At 38.8% G+C, this 14,693-nt stretch overlaps 1 protein-coding gene across 6 annotated transcripts in view; it reads right to left on the bottom strand.

The window, feature by feature from the left end:
* The window catches only part of DENND1A (DENN domain containing 1A), a 189,734-nt gene that overhangs the window by 70,549 nt on the left and 104,492 nt on the right, over positions 1-14,693 (bottom strand). For all 6 annotated transcript variants that reach the window (XM_057408991.1, XM_057408993.1, XM_057408995.1 and 3 more), the window contains exon 12: positions 6,191-6,292. In XM_057408991.1, coding sequence (XP_057264974.1) covers positions 6,191-6,292 — 102 coding nt within the window. The remainder of the gene's footprint in view (positions 1-6,190; positions 6,293-14,693) is intronic.

Raw genomic sequence — 14,693 nt, 5'->3', positions numbered from 1 at the left:
GAAACCAATAGGAAAATAAAAAGCTCCATTTCAACCTTCCCTCCTACTTATAATCAGCTGTTAACATGCCGTTGAGTACTCTCTTGCAGGTAGTCCATGAAGTTCTGCATCTTGATTAGGATCCATGGAAGAATTTCAGCTAAATTAACATCATCATTTCAAACATCACATTAATAGGGAAACTGTTCAGCGCAGTCAGGCCATCCATCACCACCAAAGCTAAGAACAGATTCTGTACGACTGAAAAATGTGTTTGCCACAAATACAGGTTTTGTTGTTTTTTTCTCTTTTAAGGTTATATTGCCTTGTATTTCAGAGGAGAACACCGAAATGAGAGCTTTATTTGTGCATATGGCAGGTTCCCCTGGCTGGCTCCCAGACTCCCACCCAGCTGCTCCCTCACGCCCCTCCTCAGCAGGACCTGAAGAGAAAACACACAGAAAAAGCTTGTGGGCAGAGATAAAGATATGGAGATCACTCACCAATTAAGCATCACTGGCAAAACGGGCTCAACTTAGGGAAGCTAATGTAATTTATTGCCAATTAAAATAGAGTTGGGTGCTGAGAAATAAACTAAAACACCTTCTTCCCCTCCACCTTTTTCCCTCTCAACTCTCCTACCTCCTCCCTCAGCGGCACACGGAGATACGAGTCCACCATAGCTCGCCCCCGAGCTTTCTTCCTCACCCTTTTACTCTCCTCACGCCCCTTCTTACACCTGCTTGACGGGCAGCGCCATCCCTGCCGTGCCCGGCCGGCTCTGCCGCGGAACCGGCTGGAACCGGCTCTGTCCTGCGCCGGCCTCTCCTCACAGCGGCCCTGCCGACGCCTCCCCGCAGCAGCCGGTGCAATAGAGAGCACACACCCCGCAGGTGTTGCAAGTCTCGATTTAACGACATTTTGGCGACCGAAGGGGGGTTTTCTCCCTGATTCCCACTACATGTGAACCACCTGTGTGCGGATGGCTCTGCTCTTAACCCTCACTTGCCCTCTCCCACCGTGGAGGTGTTTGATTACCTCAGGATTCACAGAGCTGCACGTAAGGCAAACGCAGCCCTAAGCGTCTCAATGCCGTTTCCACAGACACGAGTCACAACAAATCCCAACGAACACATCCATGCAGAGTTAAAACTACCACGATCCAGGTTACCTGAATACTCTTTGCTTTCTGTGTACACCAAGAGCTAAAGTTTTAGAGGATTATCCATTACTGGATTATCCACAACTGTTCTGTGCCTCAGAATTTCTCGCACATTCAAGAAGGTTGTGACTTAAGTTTGATGCCTCTTTTCTAGTCCTCAGAGCTCAGTAAATACTGAAGTAAGGTTGTGTATCTATATATTATTGTTTGTGACAGCGTTCTTTTCCAACACAAGCTGAGAAAGGAGATAAAAACCCCTTTCAAACACAAACATCAAGCTCGCTGTGTCTGTGCTGCAACACTTTCCGGTTACCTTAAATCATTAACAAATAGTTATGTCAGTTTCCATTTTTCAGTGTCGCAGACAGAGCCAGGACAAGCTAAGGTCTGAGCTATCTCCCACACAACACACAGCAATACAAACCCAACAGTCTGGGCACCGGTTCTTAAAAGGAATCCAACTTCGTGCTTTTAGAGGCTGTGGTCATGTTGTGCAAAACCTGAGCTTGATGAGAGACCTTCTGCAGAAGACTGGAAGGAAGCACAGCTCCAGAAGGAAAGCAGAAAGCCAGGAAATCCCCAGCCCTCTGAATTTGCAGAAGCACATTCATGACTCTGTAAGTACCCATATTGTGAACACAACAGAAATAATTCCATCAATAACCAGCAAATCTGCCTTTTTCAAAAGCATGCAGTACATGACACCAGATTTAGTCAATCATGCCCATGAAATAAGCTCACTCCTATTCACTGAGAGAACATTTCTCAAGGAGCTTTGTTATTCTTGAAATCTAAAAGCTTCATTAGATTTTCAAACCTGAATGGCACACTTCTCCATGTTTGAAGGGGTCTGATGCTGAAGGGATGAAATACACATGTACTTCCTATAGCAATTTACGTAAACCATTTAAAGGTAGCTCTTTAAAGTGCAATAAAATGTCCACAGCTCTGAGTAACTTCCAAATCCATCTCAAACATTGTTAAAAGTGATTTTCACATTCATGTAGAGATAAAGAACTTCCCATTTATATAAGAAGAGCTCTATGCTCCATTTTACAACAAAGTTCAGGAAGCTAGTCACAGCCTTTCTGTGTTTCAGCTTTCCTATTTGGTATAGAAGCAGAATATTGATATGTATTTTGCTACCTCCTAAAGCTTTCAGATCATTTGTTCTCTTTTAAGACTAAATCAAACACTGTCGGATGTCTATTTCATGTGTGTACACTTTTAATGTTTCAATCAGGATTATGGCAATAGGCATGTCATAGTGCTTTTTAAAAAGACAAAACTGTTAACAACAACATACTTAAAGAGACTAACAAGAAAAAAATAACTCATGTTTACTCTGGAATACTTTAGTACATAAGACAAAGTAGATTATACAAGCACAACTATGATTCTTTCCTGCCTAAAGAGGCAGGAATCCTAAAAACCAGGCTGTGACCACAAAGATGAAGATTATTTCTAGCCAACCAGACACATATACATGCAGTCTATCCTGAGAGTGTTTTTAAAGACGATTTTTATACTTCTGGCAGTTCAGGTTTAAAGGTCCGATTTAAACTATCACCATGTTTCAAAATGCAATCTGTGCACTGCAGCATAATGAAACGGTTCAGTAAAGGTGCTAGTGAAAATTCTTTTAATTAGGTCCAAGGCTTTTCTGTTGTCAACATGAATAAAGCAAGGAACATTCTATTGCAAACACAGTGTAAGAAATCAAAACAGATTCACCTTTAAGGAAACGGCTGTGCTATAGAGTTGTAGCTTAGTGCTTCGTGCTGTCCTGAAAGCAGTTAATTTCCTGCTAAGTGAAAAAGAGTAGCATAGGCTTCCTACTTGTGGTAACTTGTTAATGAATGGACAACAGCAGCATACACAAGGAAATTATTGACAGCCTGAGATATTCATAGGCTAGTGCAAATTTACAATACGCTCAGAGCCACCAGATACACAAGATATCTTTGGCCCAGTACACAGCATTGTATCAGGGCTTCATTTAATAGAAACTGCAATCTGACAGAGCAAGCTTACGCTTTATTCTTTGTAATAAGAAGCTCTGACTACAACGAAGACTAGAAGATGACACTTATTTGGAAATACATGAAAAATCCATAAGGGTTGCATGAAAAAAAAATTACTACCCCCTCTTCGCTATTCCTTGCAACACAGACGGTGGTGTAGGAGACTTGTCAGCAGCAGATGCACTTATTGTAATCACAGTCCTTAATAAATCTCTTTTTTTAATATTGACTATTTTAAAAGGAAAGTTACTTCCCAGGGCGTTCTCATGCTGCCAGATTTTCAGCAAAATATCAGAAGCAGAAGGTGACTGAGGGACAGTTTTTCACATTTCAAATAGTTAATCAGAAACGCAGTAGTACACACCTTGAGTGCCAGCAGGGACTGCCGAGGTAAACTGGGCAAAGAAGTGGCTTAGTCTGACTCTGCTGGAACTGCCTCAGTGCCAGCCAGCTCGTGTGGCACAAATGTTAACTGGAAAGACACTTCACTGTAGCCTATGTTCATTTGGTTCCTGGGAGTAAAAGACTAAAGAATAGTCCTTTCTAGATTCCCAAGAATCAACAGTTTAGGTTGCAACCTGACTACCATTAAACTCAAGCACAACTCACTATCTGAAGCTCTAAAATAACCATAGGACTCCATTTACTTGATTAAAATAGCTGGTCAAGGAGAGGGGAAAACAGCTTTAAAGATTCTCCCCCGGATTAATTACCTGATGGCGATGACATCGCACAGATGTTTTTCCTCACTGTTGAATATAGATAGATCAAATTTAGCAAAGTAAATTTTGTGTCTATTCAGTACTGCATCAGTTGCTCACTGTTCACATGAAGTAGCAAAACTGGCAGAATAGTCTGACATAAGAGCCATTTATGATCGTGAAACTCCTGAAGATATTTTTAGTTCCTCAGACCATACATACATCTATTTAAGACTGAGACCAGTGGGGAGACATGCTCCCAGAATCTCCCCATCCTTCTAGACAAGTAAAAGAAGAGGAAAAAAAAAGGAAAAAAAAGTATAATGGATTGGCTTTAGAGTCTCCCTGCTGAGATGAACAACTTGATCCACTTACAGTTCCAAACACATGATGCATGAAAGAACTGACAGAAATTCAATTCTTGCAAAGAAGAGCAGCTGCTCTCTAGTGGTCAAAGCCAAATATTAAGCAGTCTGAAGGAAAGGAAAAGACCTAGAGGAGAATACTTCATTATCTAGGTAACTAAAATAATGAAACAAAGCTAAATAAGACATAAACACTGATCCCAAACATTAATTACACAACGCAACACGATTCAAGTTAAGGCTTTGTTGCGACAAATATTAATCCCAGCTGTATTTATATAGCAGTTGTGAAAAAAAATACACCATGTACGCTATTTGTGAGCCATGCCAGTTAATTGAATTTGCTGGCAGCACTTCCTCTGCTATGCTCCAAACATCCTCCAAGATAAAATGTAGCTTTTAAATAGACCTGTGGAAAACTGAATCAAGAAATCTGAACTAATAAAACACAACTCTCTACTGTTATAAAAGTGGAGTAAAAGTAAATAATGAAAGGAAGGAAGTCTCTTAAAATTTATTACATTCCAAAGCTTGAAGTTCTGCGTTTATTGGTGAAGTCTCTTCTGATGTTCTACAGTGCGCCTACAACAGCTCCTTTAATGAAGTCTCATAAAATCTAATATAATACTTGATTGTTGACAAATCATATACATGTTTGAGGCCCCGCACTCACTGTATCCAGACATTTCTTACATAATTCCATTAAATTTACAAGTCTGTCATTCCCCGGGCTGTGGATAATGGCGCGAGCGATGACCAGCTGGCACATTTGGATGCTGGGAGTGGAATCAAAATGAAAAACTATATAAAGCCAGAAAAAAATTTGTGGAAGTAACTTTTATAGACTAAATGCTTGACTAAAGCCAAAATGTTCACAATCAAGACGGACCTTTCATCCAGAGCTCACTGTTTTCGAAGAACGGATCACAGAGAAATGATGGGATCTCACAGGAGGAGGTATACTCACATGGGGTATATTCACCATTACTTGTGTTTTAACTCAGACAGACCCAGCTTACACTGAGCTCCCTGCGTATCAATTTTATTTCTCAACTACACATGAAAAGGCATAGATCTAACTGTCATCACAATATTTTGAACTAGTAAAAGAAATCCAGATTTCCCCCTGCCATTTCCTCCTAAACAGTCACCCTCTGACTTAAAAATAACTTCTTACACTCTTACATTACTGTTCTTCCCTCACAGCTTCTTTAGTGTAGATGATTACAGCAGCAAGTAGCAAGGTGGGTGTATTTTTCTTCCATTAACAGGAAAGATCAAGTGTTTATACACCATTGCCATTAAGTAATTAAAAAATAAATAAATTACTAATAAAAATGTTGAATGAGAAAGAAAGTTCCAAATTATATGCACTGAGCAGGGCTAGATGTTAACATGAAATAATCCTTTTGATATCATAACTCAGGATATAAAATGTACAAAGTTCATGGAAGCCTACCTGGAAGAAGGCACAGGAAAACACCCACACAATTTCATCTGGAAACGAAAGGTATCTAAAAATGGATTCTTTTTTTCCCTCAGTGAAATGGTTTAAAATAGTAATACTTTTTCACACCATGAAGAAAGAAGTCTGAATTTTTGTTTCCTGTTTGGTGGTACCATAACCTGCATGTTTTTCTTTTGTTTTTTTTACCCACAGAATACCAACTCTTCAGATGACTGGAAACCTGATTGTGCCATTCCAAAACTGAAACTGGGTTGCTGCAGCATTGCCATCTTATGTGAGCATTAGTTAATTTTCATTAGGAGCCTTAAAAAATATGACTGCAAATGTTCAAACAAGCATTCTTTAACACTTCAAAACAGGAAAGAATTGAGGTAAAGCAATTTACTCATAATAATTTAACAGAACAAGACACCTCAGTTAGAAAACGAACAGGTCACAAGGACTTAATATTTTAAGTAATGGAATAGTTGGATAAATCATTTCATACATACCACATCATTAGGAAGACTCTGAAGGTCATCAAAAGGGGTTTCCAGTGTGTTGGTGTCTACATTAAGAATCACTACATCTTCCAGGGCCATGTTTCTTACTTTCTAAATATGAGCAAATTCAAGAAAAGGTAAAGGAAAATATAAGAGTGAAGAGTTAAATTTTAGGCACAAAGGACACAAGTGATAGTGTAACATCACGGCATTACAAAAGCATTTTAAAACTAACCAACATTCCTTTCTGTCACCATTTGTTTTATTCATTTACATTTTATATTGCTAAAAAATAACCCTTCAATTTACAGAGGGAAGTCCTTAACATTGTGCAAACTGAAATTTCTGAAACTAGAGTGTTACTGTTTGAGATTATTTAAGCGAAGATTTATTTCAAACACCTCCACTAATGTTTGTCTTAATTCTGGTATCCTGTTTGCACATTTAGCAGTTTCTAACTGAGTCAAATAACAGCAAACAGTGGCCTTTCTAGGAGTTAAGAGCTGCAGTAAGTCGGGGTTGGGAACTGGTTTCCAAATTCCAGGTTGAATTTTAGAGGCAAATTTACGACTGTATTTAAGTAAAATGGATGCTACCAGAGTTTAATAAAAAAACGAATCATTAAAATGAAAAAGAGCTAAGAGAAAAAGAACACCACCATATCCTGGCCACTTAAAGTTCAGCAAGTCTAAAGTCTTTATCCTTTCCCATGAACTGAAAGAAAGAAATGGCTCTAATCTAATTTGAGTGTTAACATCATCTGTAACAGTACATGGACACACAAAAGAAAAACACAACCCATTTCTCAAAAGAGTGATCATTAGTACCTTTGACTTTAAGTGTCTAAAGCTACTGGTGATCTAAGCAAATTTAAACGTTGTCAGCCTTTACTTCCCTGCTTAAACAACAGTAAATGAATCACTGATATGAAACAGAGCAGCACTGAAATATTTATTTTAACACTTTTTCACTAACAGGAGAATTGAGGTTTGGGGTTTTTTTGTCTGACTGATCATACATATTTAAGCCCTCTTCAAATAAAGCTTTGAAAATCAGGACAAGTGGAACTATAGAATACAGTAATTAAGGAAATGTCCCAGTGAAACTGTAAACAAATATTTAAGTTCCAACACACCTATACATAGGACCAAATGCAAGTTCCTGAGGAGGAAAATGAACAAAACCATACTCCATTTTTAATTGAGGTTTTGCATGGTGGGGGGAATTGTTTCCTTTAAAATAAAAAAGGAACTAAAGCTCTAAAACAATGGCAAAGTTGAGCCTTAGGCATCTAAATAATTACCTTTGGTTTTCAAGGCTCAGTCCTCTGTCTATAAAGAAAACTGCTGTGTACTTGGGGGCAGAGGGGGAAGGCAACAACTATAAAAACCACTTTGTAGACATTTAATTTCAGGTCTTCCATGAGAAATGTCTTTAACTTAAATGGAGGAATATTACATTTAATGCTTCTCATATAAAAAGCACAAGCACTGCATGACAAACCAGGTACTTTCCTCTACATTTCAGGAACCAAAGGTCACTCTGTTGGCTGCATCTGATAAACTCTAAAGCAATCCAGGAGTCTTGCTCCTTCTAGGAGTCCGGAAGCACCAGACAAACTGATTTGCTCCTTCCTGTTTCAGAAAATTAAAAATCTCACTTATACTCAGAGGAGTCTAAAAAGCACCAACAAAAAGGCCTTGCAATGTACTTAACCAAAGCCAGAAGCTTGTCAAAATCGAGTACTAGCAGGACAAGACAGAAGGAATTAAAACCTCCTCTTGATTCCTGCCAGAGAAACAACAAACGTGTGCTTGAACTTGTCAATGGGTGTTTTTTGTAACTTTGATGACAAATCTGCACCTTCCTTTCAGCAAAACATCTTTTTCTGTAGCAAAGAACAGGCTTGTGACAAGGGCTGGCTGACACAGGTCCGGTACAAAAGGATGATTCTTGTGGTACAAGGACTATAAATGCTGATCACCTCCACACACGGCCCAGAAATAATTGTACTGAAAGGAAGGCTCATTAAAATCTGCTGTGCTATATATTTACACTGTGAGGAGGACACCATTACTTCAAAAGTTCTCAATATTTGTATTAGGACAGGGGATTTCCCTGGGGACAAATCTTCAAATTTAATAAAACACTAGAGAATAACGTGATTTATAGCATCTATCTTGCAATGCATTTGAAGAAATATATTTTTTCAGTGGTCCAACTGTGGCTTATCCTAGAGAAATGCAAACTGACCAGTTAATCTTAATCCTTACCTGGTTTTATTGTTTCTCTTCACTGTAATCTTTGACAAAGATCTTTGAAAAACTATCATCAGATAGTTATAAAGGCTTCTGTCAAATAATCACATGGCTCATCAAACATAGCACCTATCAGCCCAAGTCACTCGGAAACAAAAGCATTTACTCTCTTGCTGGAAGTTTAGTAAAAATTTCCAGCATTCAACTGCATTTCCCACAGCAATCCCATTGGAGTCTATGAATTGCAACTCCATGTAGATAATTTTCACTGTTAGAATGTGCGTTCTTGTAATTTTCCCAAAGCACAAAGGGACAGCCACTAAGCCATATACAGTCACATTCCGTATTTCACAACTCCCTGAACATCAAGAAAAATATTACAAATAAAGTGATACCTGTTAAACAGAATGGACTATATTCACTATGTTCGTATTTTGCTGAAAAAAACGTGAAGAAGCAAAGAACAAGAGGAAATATGAACATTACAGTTTCCTTACCTAATTTTACTACAGACTGGGGATTTTGGGGTCAAAAGAAGTGATTCAGTGAAAATGTGCATCATGTATCACTTACTGCAAGCCTTTCTTAACCATCCTTACCGAATTACTTGTAGCCATAATTAATCATCTAAAAACCATCAAACTGAACTAACATCTACACCTGCCTTTTATTTTAAATGTCTCTTTTTAAAAGAGTGGAGAGGTACAGAAAGCTGGTTTAACAAGCACACTGAACCCATTGTTTATGGCCTCTATAAACATGGCTTAGTAAGAATTACTGACTTAATCAGAGAGAACTTATCTCCTGGTGAAAAGAGCACTTTAAATTTCAGAAATGGCACCTTTGCTGTGAAAATCTCTTAACTTTTCAAACAAACTCCAGGGGGCCTTAAACACCAGGTCAGTAAATAAGCAGCAGTTAGAGCGCCTGTCCGGCTCACAAGCAGCCAAACACTTGAAGTAATTTAAATGTTTTATGTGAAAGTTCACAAAAATACCAAGAAACTACATTTGAATGGGAGTATGAATGGGTGCTCCTCTGTCTCACTCGGATCACATGCTAGAAGCAATATTCATCAAAAATACTAACACCAGTTTATACTAAATGTTATTTTATGATCGCTGTCTGCAGTTGGCAGGTTTGCATTTCCTACCATAAAATGCCCCAAGTTAAACTTCTCTCAGATGAACAATTTTATTGAATAGTTCACTTAAAAACCAACAACACTCCCCTCCTACTCCCAAAACCAATTTGCATAACTTCATGGTTAAATTGGTGCCAAAATGTAAACCAAGCTGATTGTGAGGTTTTATAACCAGATACAAATGTGATCAAGGTATTGAGAAATGTTGCAACAGAAAAAAGGAATCCTTTTGGAAAGGTAAAACTCTTAGCAAAGCCTAATATTCTTCGTAGCTACTTTGTACATTATATTTGAGATTCTTATGAAAGTACGGCTCACAACAAGTCGAAAATCCCTTTACTTAATGGCTTGTCTCTACTTAGTTAATAGTTTCCCTTTATTTTCTTCAGAAAAACACCACACCACCGCAGACAACAATGTGTCAATCTGGCTGCCAGAAGCAGGAAAGGCAACGGATATAAAATTTTATTATTTCATGCCCCAACAGCAGCCAGAAGGACTTAATGAAATCACCCTTAGATTTACAATCTGAAATGGCTATTCAGCAGACAAATCTGGTTAGGCGGGATGTGCCCCCTGACCCCCCGGCCCTTTGATCCGGGCGCAGCAGGTGGGCTGCGACCCCCTCCTGTGCATCTCCCACTCTTCCGCCCAGTCCCAACCTTGATGTGCAGTGCCCTGATCCTGCACAGGTGATTCTCAAGATCCTTATCATAAGCAGCTGTTGCCAACTGAGTGACAAACATCACTACTGCTGCTCTAACGCTGTTGTGCAACGGAACAGAAAAAACCTTCTACGCTTACTGGTAACTCTACTTGGTACCATCTTATTTGTCTGTCTCAAAATTCCTTGCACACATAATCTCTTACTGAAACACAGGTATTATTTTCATTTTCCCAATAATTGGATAAAAGACAATTCCATCATATTTTAAATGCACTCTATTAGTACTTCTGAAACCATGTACAGCTATATTTATAATGTTTGTGACTAAACTACACTGAGTTTAAGACCTGGATCTAAGCATACACATATATATAACCCTTCATCTAAACCCTGTGAAAAAGCTACACTTCTTAAGGTATAGCTAGAAAAGGCAGTGATTAACTAAGTATAAATGGATGGAAAAAGCTAGTTATTACTCCTCACCCCAACCAAAAGATATAATTAACAATTAACACTACCACTGGAAGATGCCAGTGGTCAATGAATTCTCAGGGTGTCTTCTGCAGCATGGAGAGACCACAGGGCACTATCAGGACTAACCCCCAGGCACTGTCAGGACTAACCCCCAGCTGATGAAACCTGTTTCTCAGTTCATTATCTCAGACTCTGCTCAGGGTAACCGGTGTATTATCAGGCTGGATCACAAACAGTGCATCCTCCTGCCAACCTGAACAAAACCAGGTAAATATGCCCAAAAGTGCTTCCAGAATATGTGTGGGTTCAGTGGAGGGAGCACACAGCTTTCTGCTCATCTGCCTAAGGAAGAGACTATCGACATTACTGAGATCAGCTGCCCCGTCTAACCATATTAAACACAGCATGAATTCTACTGAACCTTCTCCTAACATATTTACTCATAGCAGGTTGAAATGAAACAAAAATCTGCTCCTATAGGCTTTATGATATCCACAACTGTCCTTTATGCTTAGGAATAAATATTAGGCAAACATTCTGACAAATGCAAGGTGAAGTTTCACACACAGCTTCATCCCGGATAATCTTGCAAGAATTAAAATCCTGAAGTCCCAGAAAAAGCCCTCAAGTGACAGGAATGAAAAAAAAAATTAAAGGCATAAAAAGTACTTTTCTGATGATGAACTTTAACTCTGATGGTTGTATTTGTCCCCCATGGAAAGGGTGGGCGTTATTGTTACTGGAATAACTAACTGGCAGCCTGGCACAGAAGAACACAGTGCCAGCAACTCCGTGTCTGACAGCTGAACAGAACTATCCACAACAGTTAATCAAACCCACATGTGTCTAGATTCCAATAGGTAGTCTACTAGGTCAAGGGCATTCCTCTTCCATCAGCACCATCACACTAATAACCTTCCCACAGAAACAGTTGCTGAAACAATCGTTTACTATGACAAAATGTAAAAGGCTTCTTGCGAAGTTTGACACCACTCATAGCATGCAGGTCAATTTAATAGTTAGAACAGTAAACCAGCACAGAGCATGCAGGTAGAAAATGAAACAAGATTATGAAAGGGACTTGTTCATTTGATAGGGTTTCATTTTCCTATCTCATTATTTATCAATACTAAGTACTTATCTTCATCTAATATGAATTCAATTAGTTCCGTAAGCATGTTCCATTATTCATGTGATAGCTCCAGCCTTGCTTATCCAACAGCTTATAAACTTTTAGCCTTCTTTGAAGTCACTTTATGGATTGCTAAATGGAAATCTTATAAAGAATGACTAACTAGGTGATGATAGAAAAGCTGAAAAATAAGAGCACAAAACACAGCTCCATATTTTCTACCAAGTTTTTCCCTCATAAATCAGTTGGCGCCCTCTGACCTATAACAGGAGATTATCTTATCTCACTGGAGAACATTTCAGTCACAGCAAATTAGATTTAACAGTCAATGGATATGCTTGATATTTTAATCATAAGAAAAATTTGTCATTTTCCATTAAAATAACTGCTCCTTGTACAGAGACCCTGTGTAACATGGGAAACTGCAAACTAACTTTAAGATGCAAAATGGTTTGGAAGAAAACCTTTTGAGGCGAGGGATAGTGTGTATTTAGTTTAAAATCAGTAACACTGCTGCTGTATTTCTTCAAGAGGACCTGTTCCAAAGTAGGGAGAGCAAAACCCCACAGAAACACCACCAAAGCCAGAAAACTATTTCTTCCTTTATCCCAAACCCACCCTCCCCACAGCTTGCTCCACACAAGCTTAGGCTTCCACTAACATTTATGCAACAATGACAGATTCTGCAATCGGAGCTGCTGGAGCAGAACCCTCAGCCTATATATAACTGCAATCGCCCCCGTGGGGCCCTCCAGCAGATAAAGAGTCCACCTGCCTGAACTTCAATAGAGGACTGGGGAATTAATCCCTCATCCTGAAACTAGAACATGTGAATTAACAAAACACTTTCAGAGATGTATTTGCTGAGATTTCAGCATTTAAAGAAAAATTAATACTCAAGACTGGCAGTAATTTTTAGTTGTGTCTTAAAAAATTACTTTGATATCAAAAAATTAGTATCTTGTGTTTTAAAAAATACACAACTGCTAGATCACGAGGAAAAAATTGCTGTTGCTACTAAATTGTTATTCTAATAAATAAACCACACAATTCGATACGTACAGATGAAGAAAAAGACAAAGAGTAAGCTTTCAGCATCCAACACAGGCAAAGAGGTAAACGAGAAACTGACTGGTACATCTGACCCATCACCTTTCCTTTGCCCAAGGCACAGAGAAATCATACAACAGATCCACGAGCCTCTGTGTTTTTATCTTTCAAGGGAAAAAGCAGGGCTAGTTGGAAGATTCATTTCTATCTGGAACTATTCAATCTATCCATAAGAGCAGAGGGAGGAGAGAAGACAGTTTGTTTTATTTATTTAATTTATTTCAGAAGGCACTTTGAATCACGGTACTTTGCCAAAGTGTGTCTGTGTTCCAGAATCTCGGGCTATTCAAAAGCCATACTGGATTTAGTACTAAACAGATTTTTTCACAAGTTACTAAAATGGATAAAAATTGGCTTCTCCAAGAACAACTCCTTTTTTTGAGTTTTTACAGATGGAGTTTGGAGGCCTGCAGAGCCCTGCAATCTGAAACATGGAGACAAAGGGAGAGGTAATGGGTTTGTGTAGCAAGGCAGGAGTGGGACATCACACAAAGCAACTCCAAGGTGTAATTATGAATTTTATTTTTCTATACCCATTGCCAGGCTCACCACGTAGCTCTTTGTGAGCAGAATTACTTGTGAGAGCTGACAAGTATCTGCACTGAGATATGAGCCCATCTTCTACCACGTCTCTTCCTTCTTTTTTATAGATACTACAATACACATGCAATCATTACCTGGCACAGACATGGGGCAGAAAGCTTCCTGATTAACTTGAAAAACATATGCTAGACTATTTCTTCCTAGACATTACTTTGGTGCCGTCTATGCAGCACTGAAGGGTAATTATCAGAAATCCTTCTAACATAAGCATATGATGTGCAAACAAACGTACATGTTGACTTTTAAAATAATTGCTTATTCACTACCACATTGTACTGCAATTCTGTACTTCATTTAGCAATATAAAGGGCATAAAAAGTCATCGGTACCCAGGATAGTAAGGAAAAAAAGAGTAAGGAAAAAGAGGTCCTGCACATTCCATCGAGCTCCTCACAAAAAAAGCAACTTCTAAAATTACTTCACATTAATGCTGGAAAAAGAGGGAAGTGACAGCATGCTAGTCCCAGTTTTAACACACAAAGACATAGAGGTTCATTATTACATACACACACTCCAGCGAACGAATATGTTCGATCAGTATTTCCAGAGAAATGACACATTTTGGTGGAGAATATAAGTACAAATATTCTAGTAATGTGCATTACTTCATGCGATATAAAACTCGGTTGGGCGAGTTGTTACGTATCCTAAACACTACTCCTAAATTTCCAAACACAGGCATCTAAACCAGGGACACAAGTCAATTAAGTTTCAAGGGCATTTGCAACTCCCACCAGTTCAACAGTGTGGCTAATTTAAGAGCCTACACAGAGGCAGGGCTTTGTGGGCAGGAATGCCTCTTCCCACACAGAGCATACACGTTGTTCAGGCTTCCTGTCTAAAGGGGCACGATTAATAAGGACTCTGATTTTCACAGGGAACTAAATTAATAGCTTATGTTGTCCTCCAGATACTTTTGAGGAAAACCATCAATTGTTTCACCAGTACTGGAAGCAAACGCAAATGTGCTATTTCCACTTTTAGACTTTTTAAAAAGTCACATGAATTACTCTGAATTGTTTATATGTGAAGCTTTCTGTGAGGGCTGGTTTGCTGCCAGCTTTGTGTTAACATTAACAGCAAGTTCCTTCTTTTCAGATCTTCTGAACATTAAAAAAATTACA

Source organism: Pezoporus wallicus, unplaced genomic scaffold (genome assembly GCF_028554395.1).
Source record: "Pezoporus wallicus isolate ANWC-B61680 ecotype Strahan unplaced genomic scaffold, APGP_CSIRO_Pwel_v1 contig_8341, whole genome shotgun sequence".
Lineage (NCBI taxonomy): Eukaryota > Metazoa > Chordata > Aves > Psittaciformes > Psittacidae > Pezoporus > Pezoporus wallicus.
Note: the sequence above shows the minus strand (reverse complement) of the source record. Positions and strands in the feature narration are given on the sequence as shown.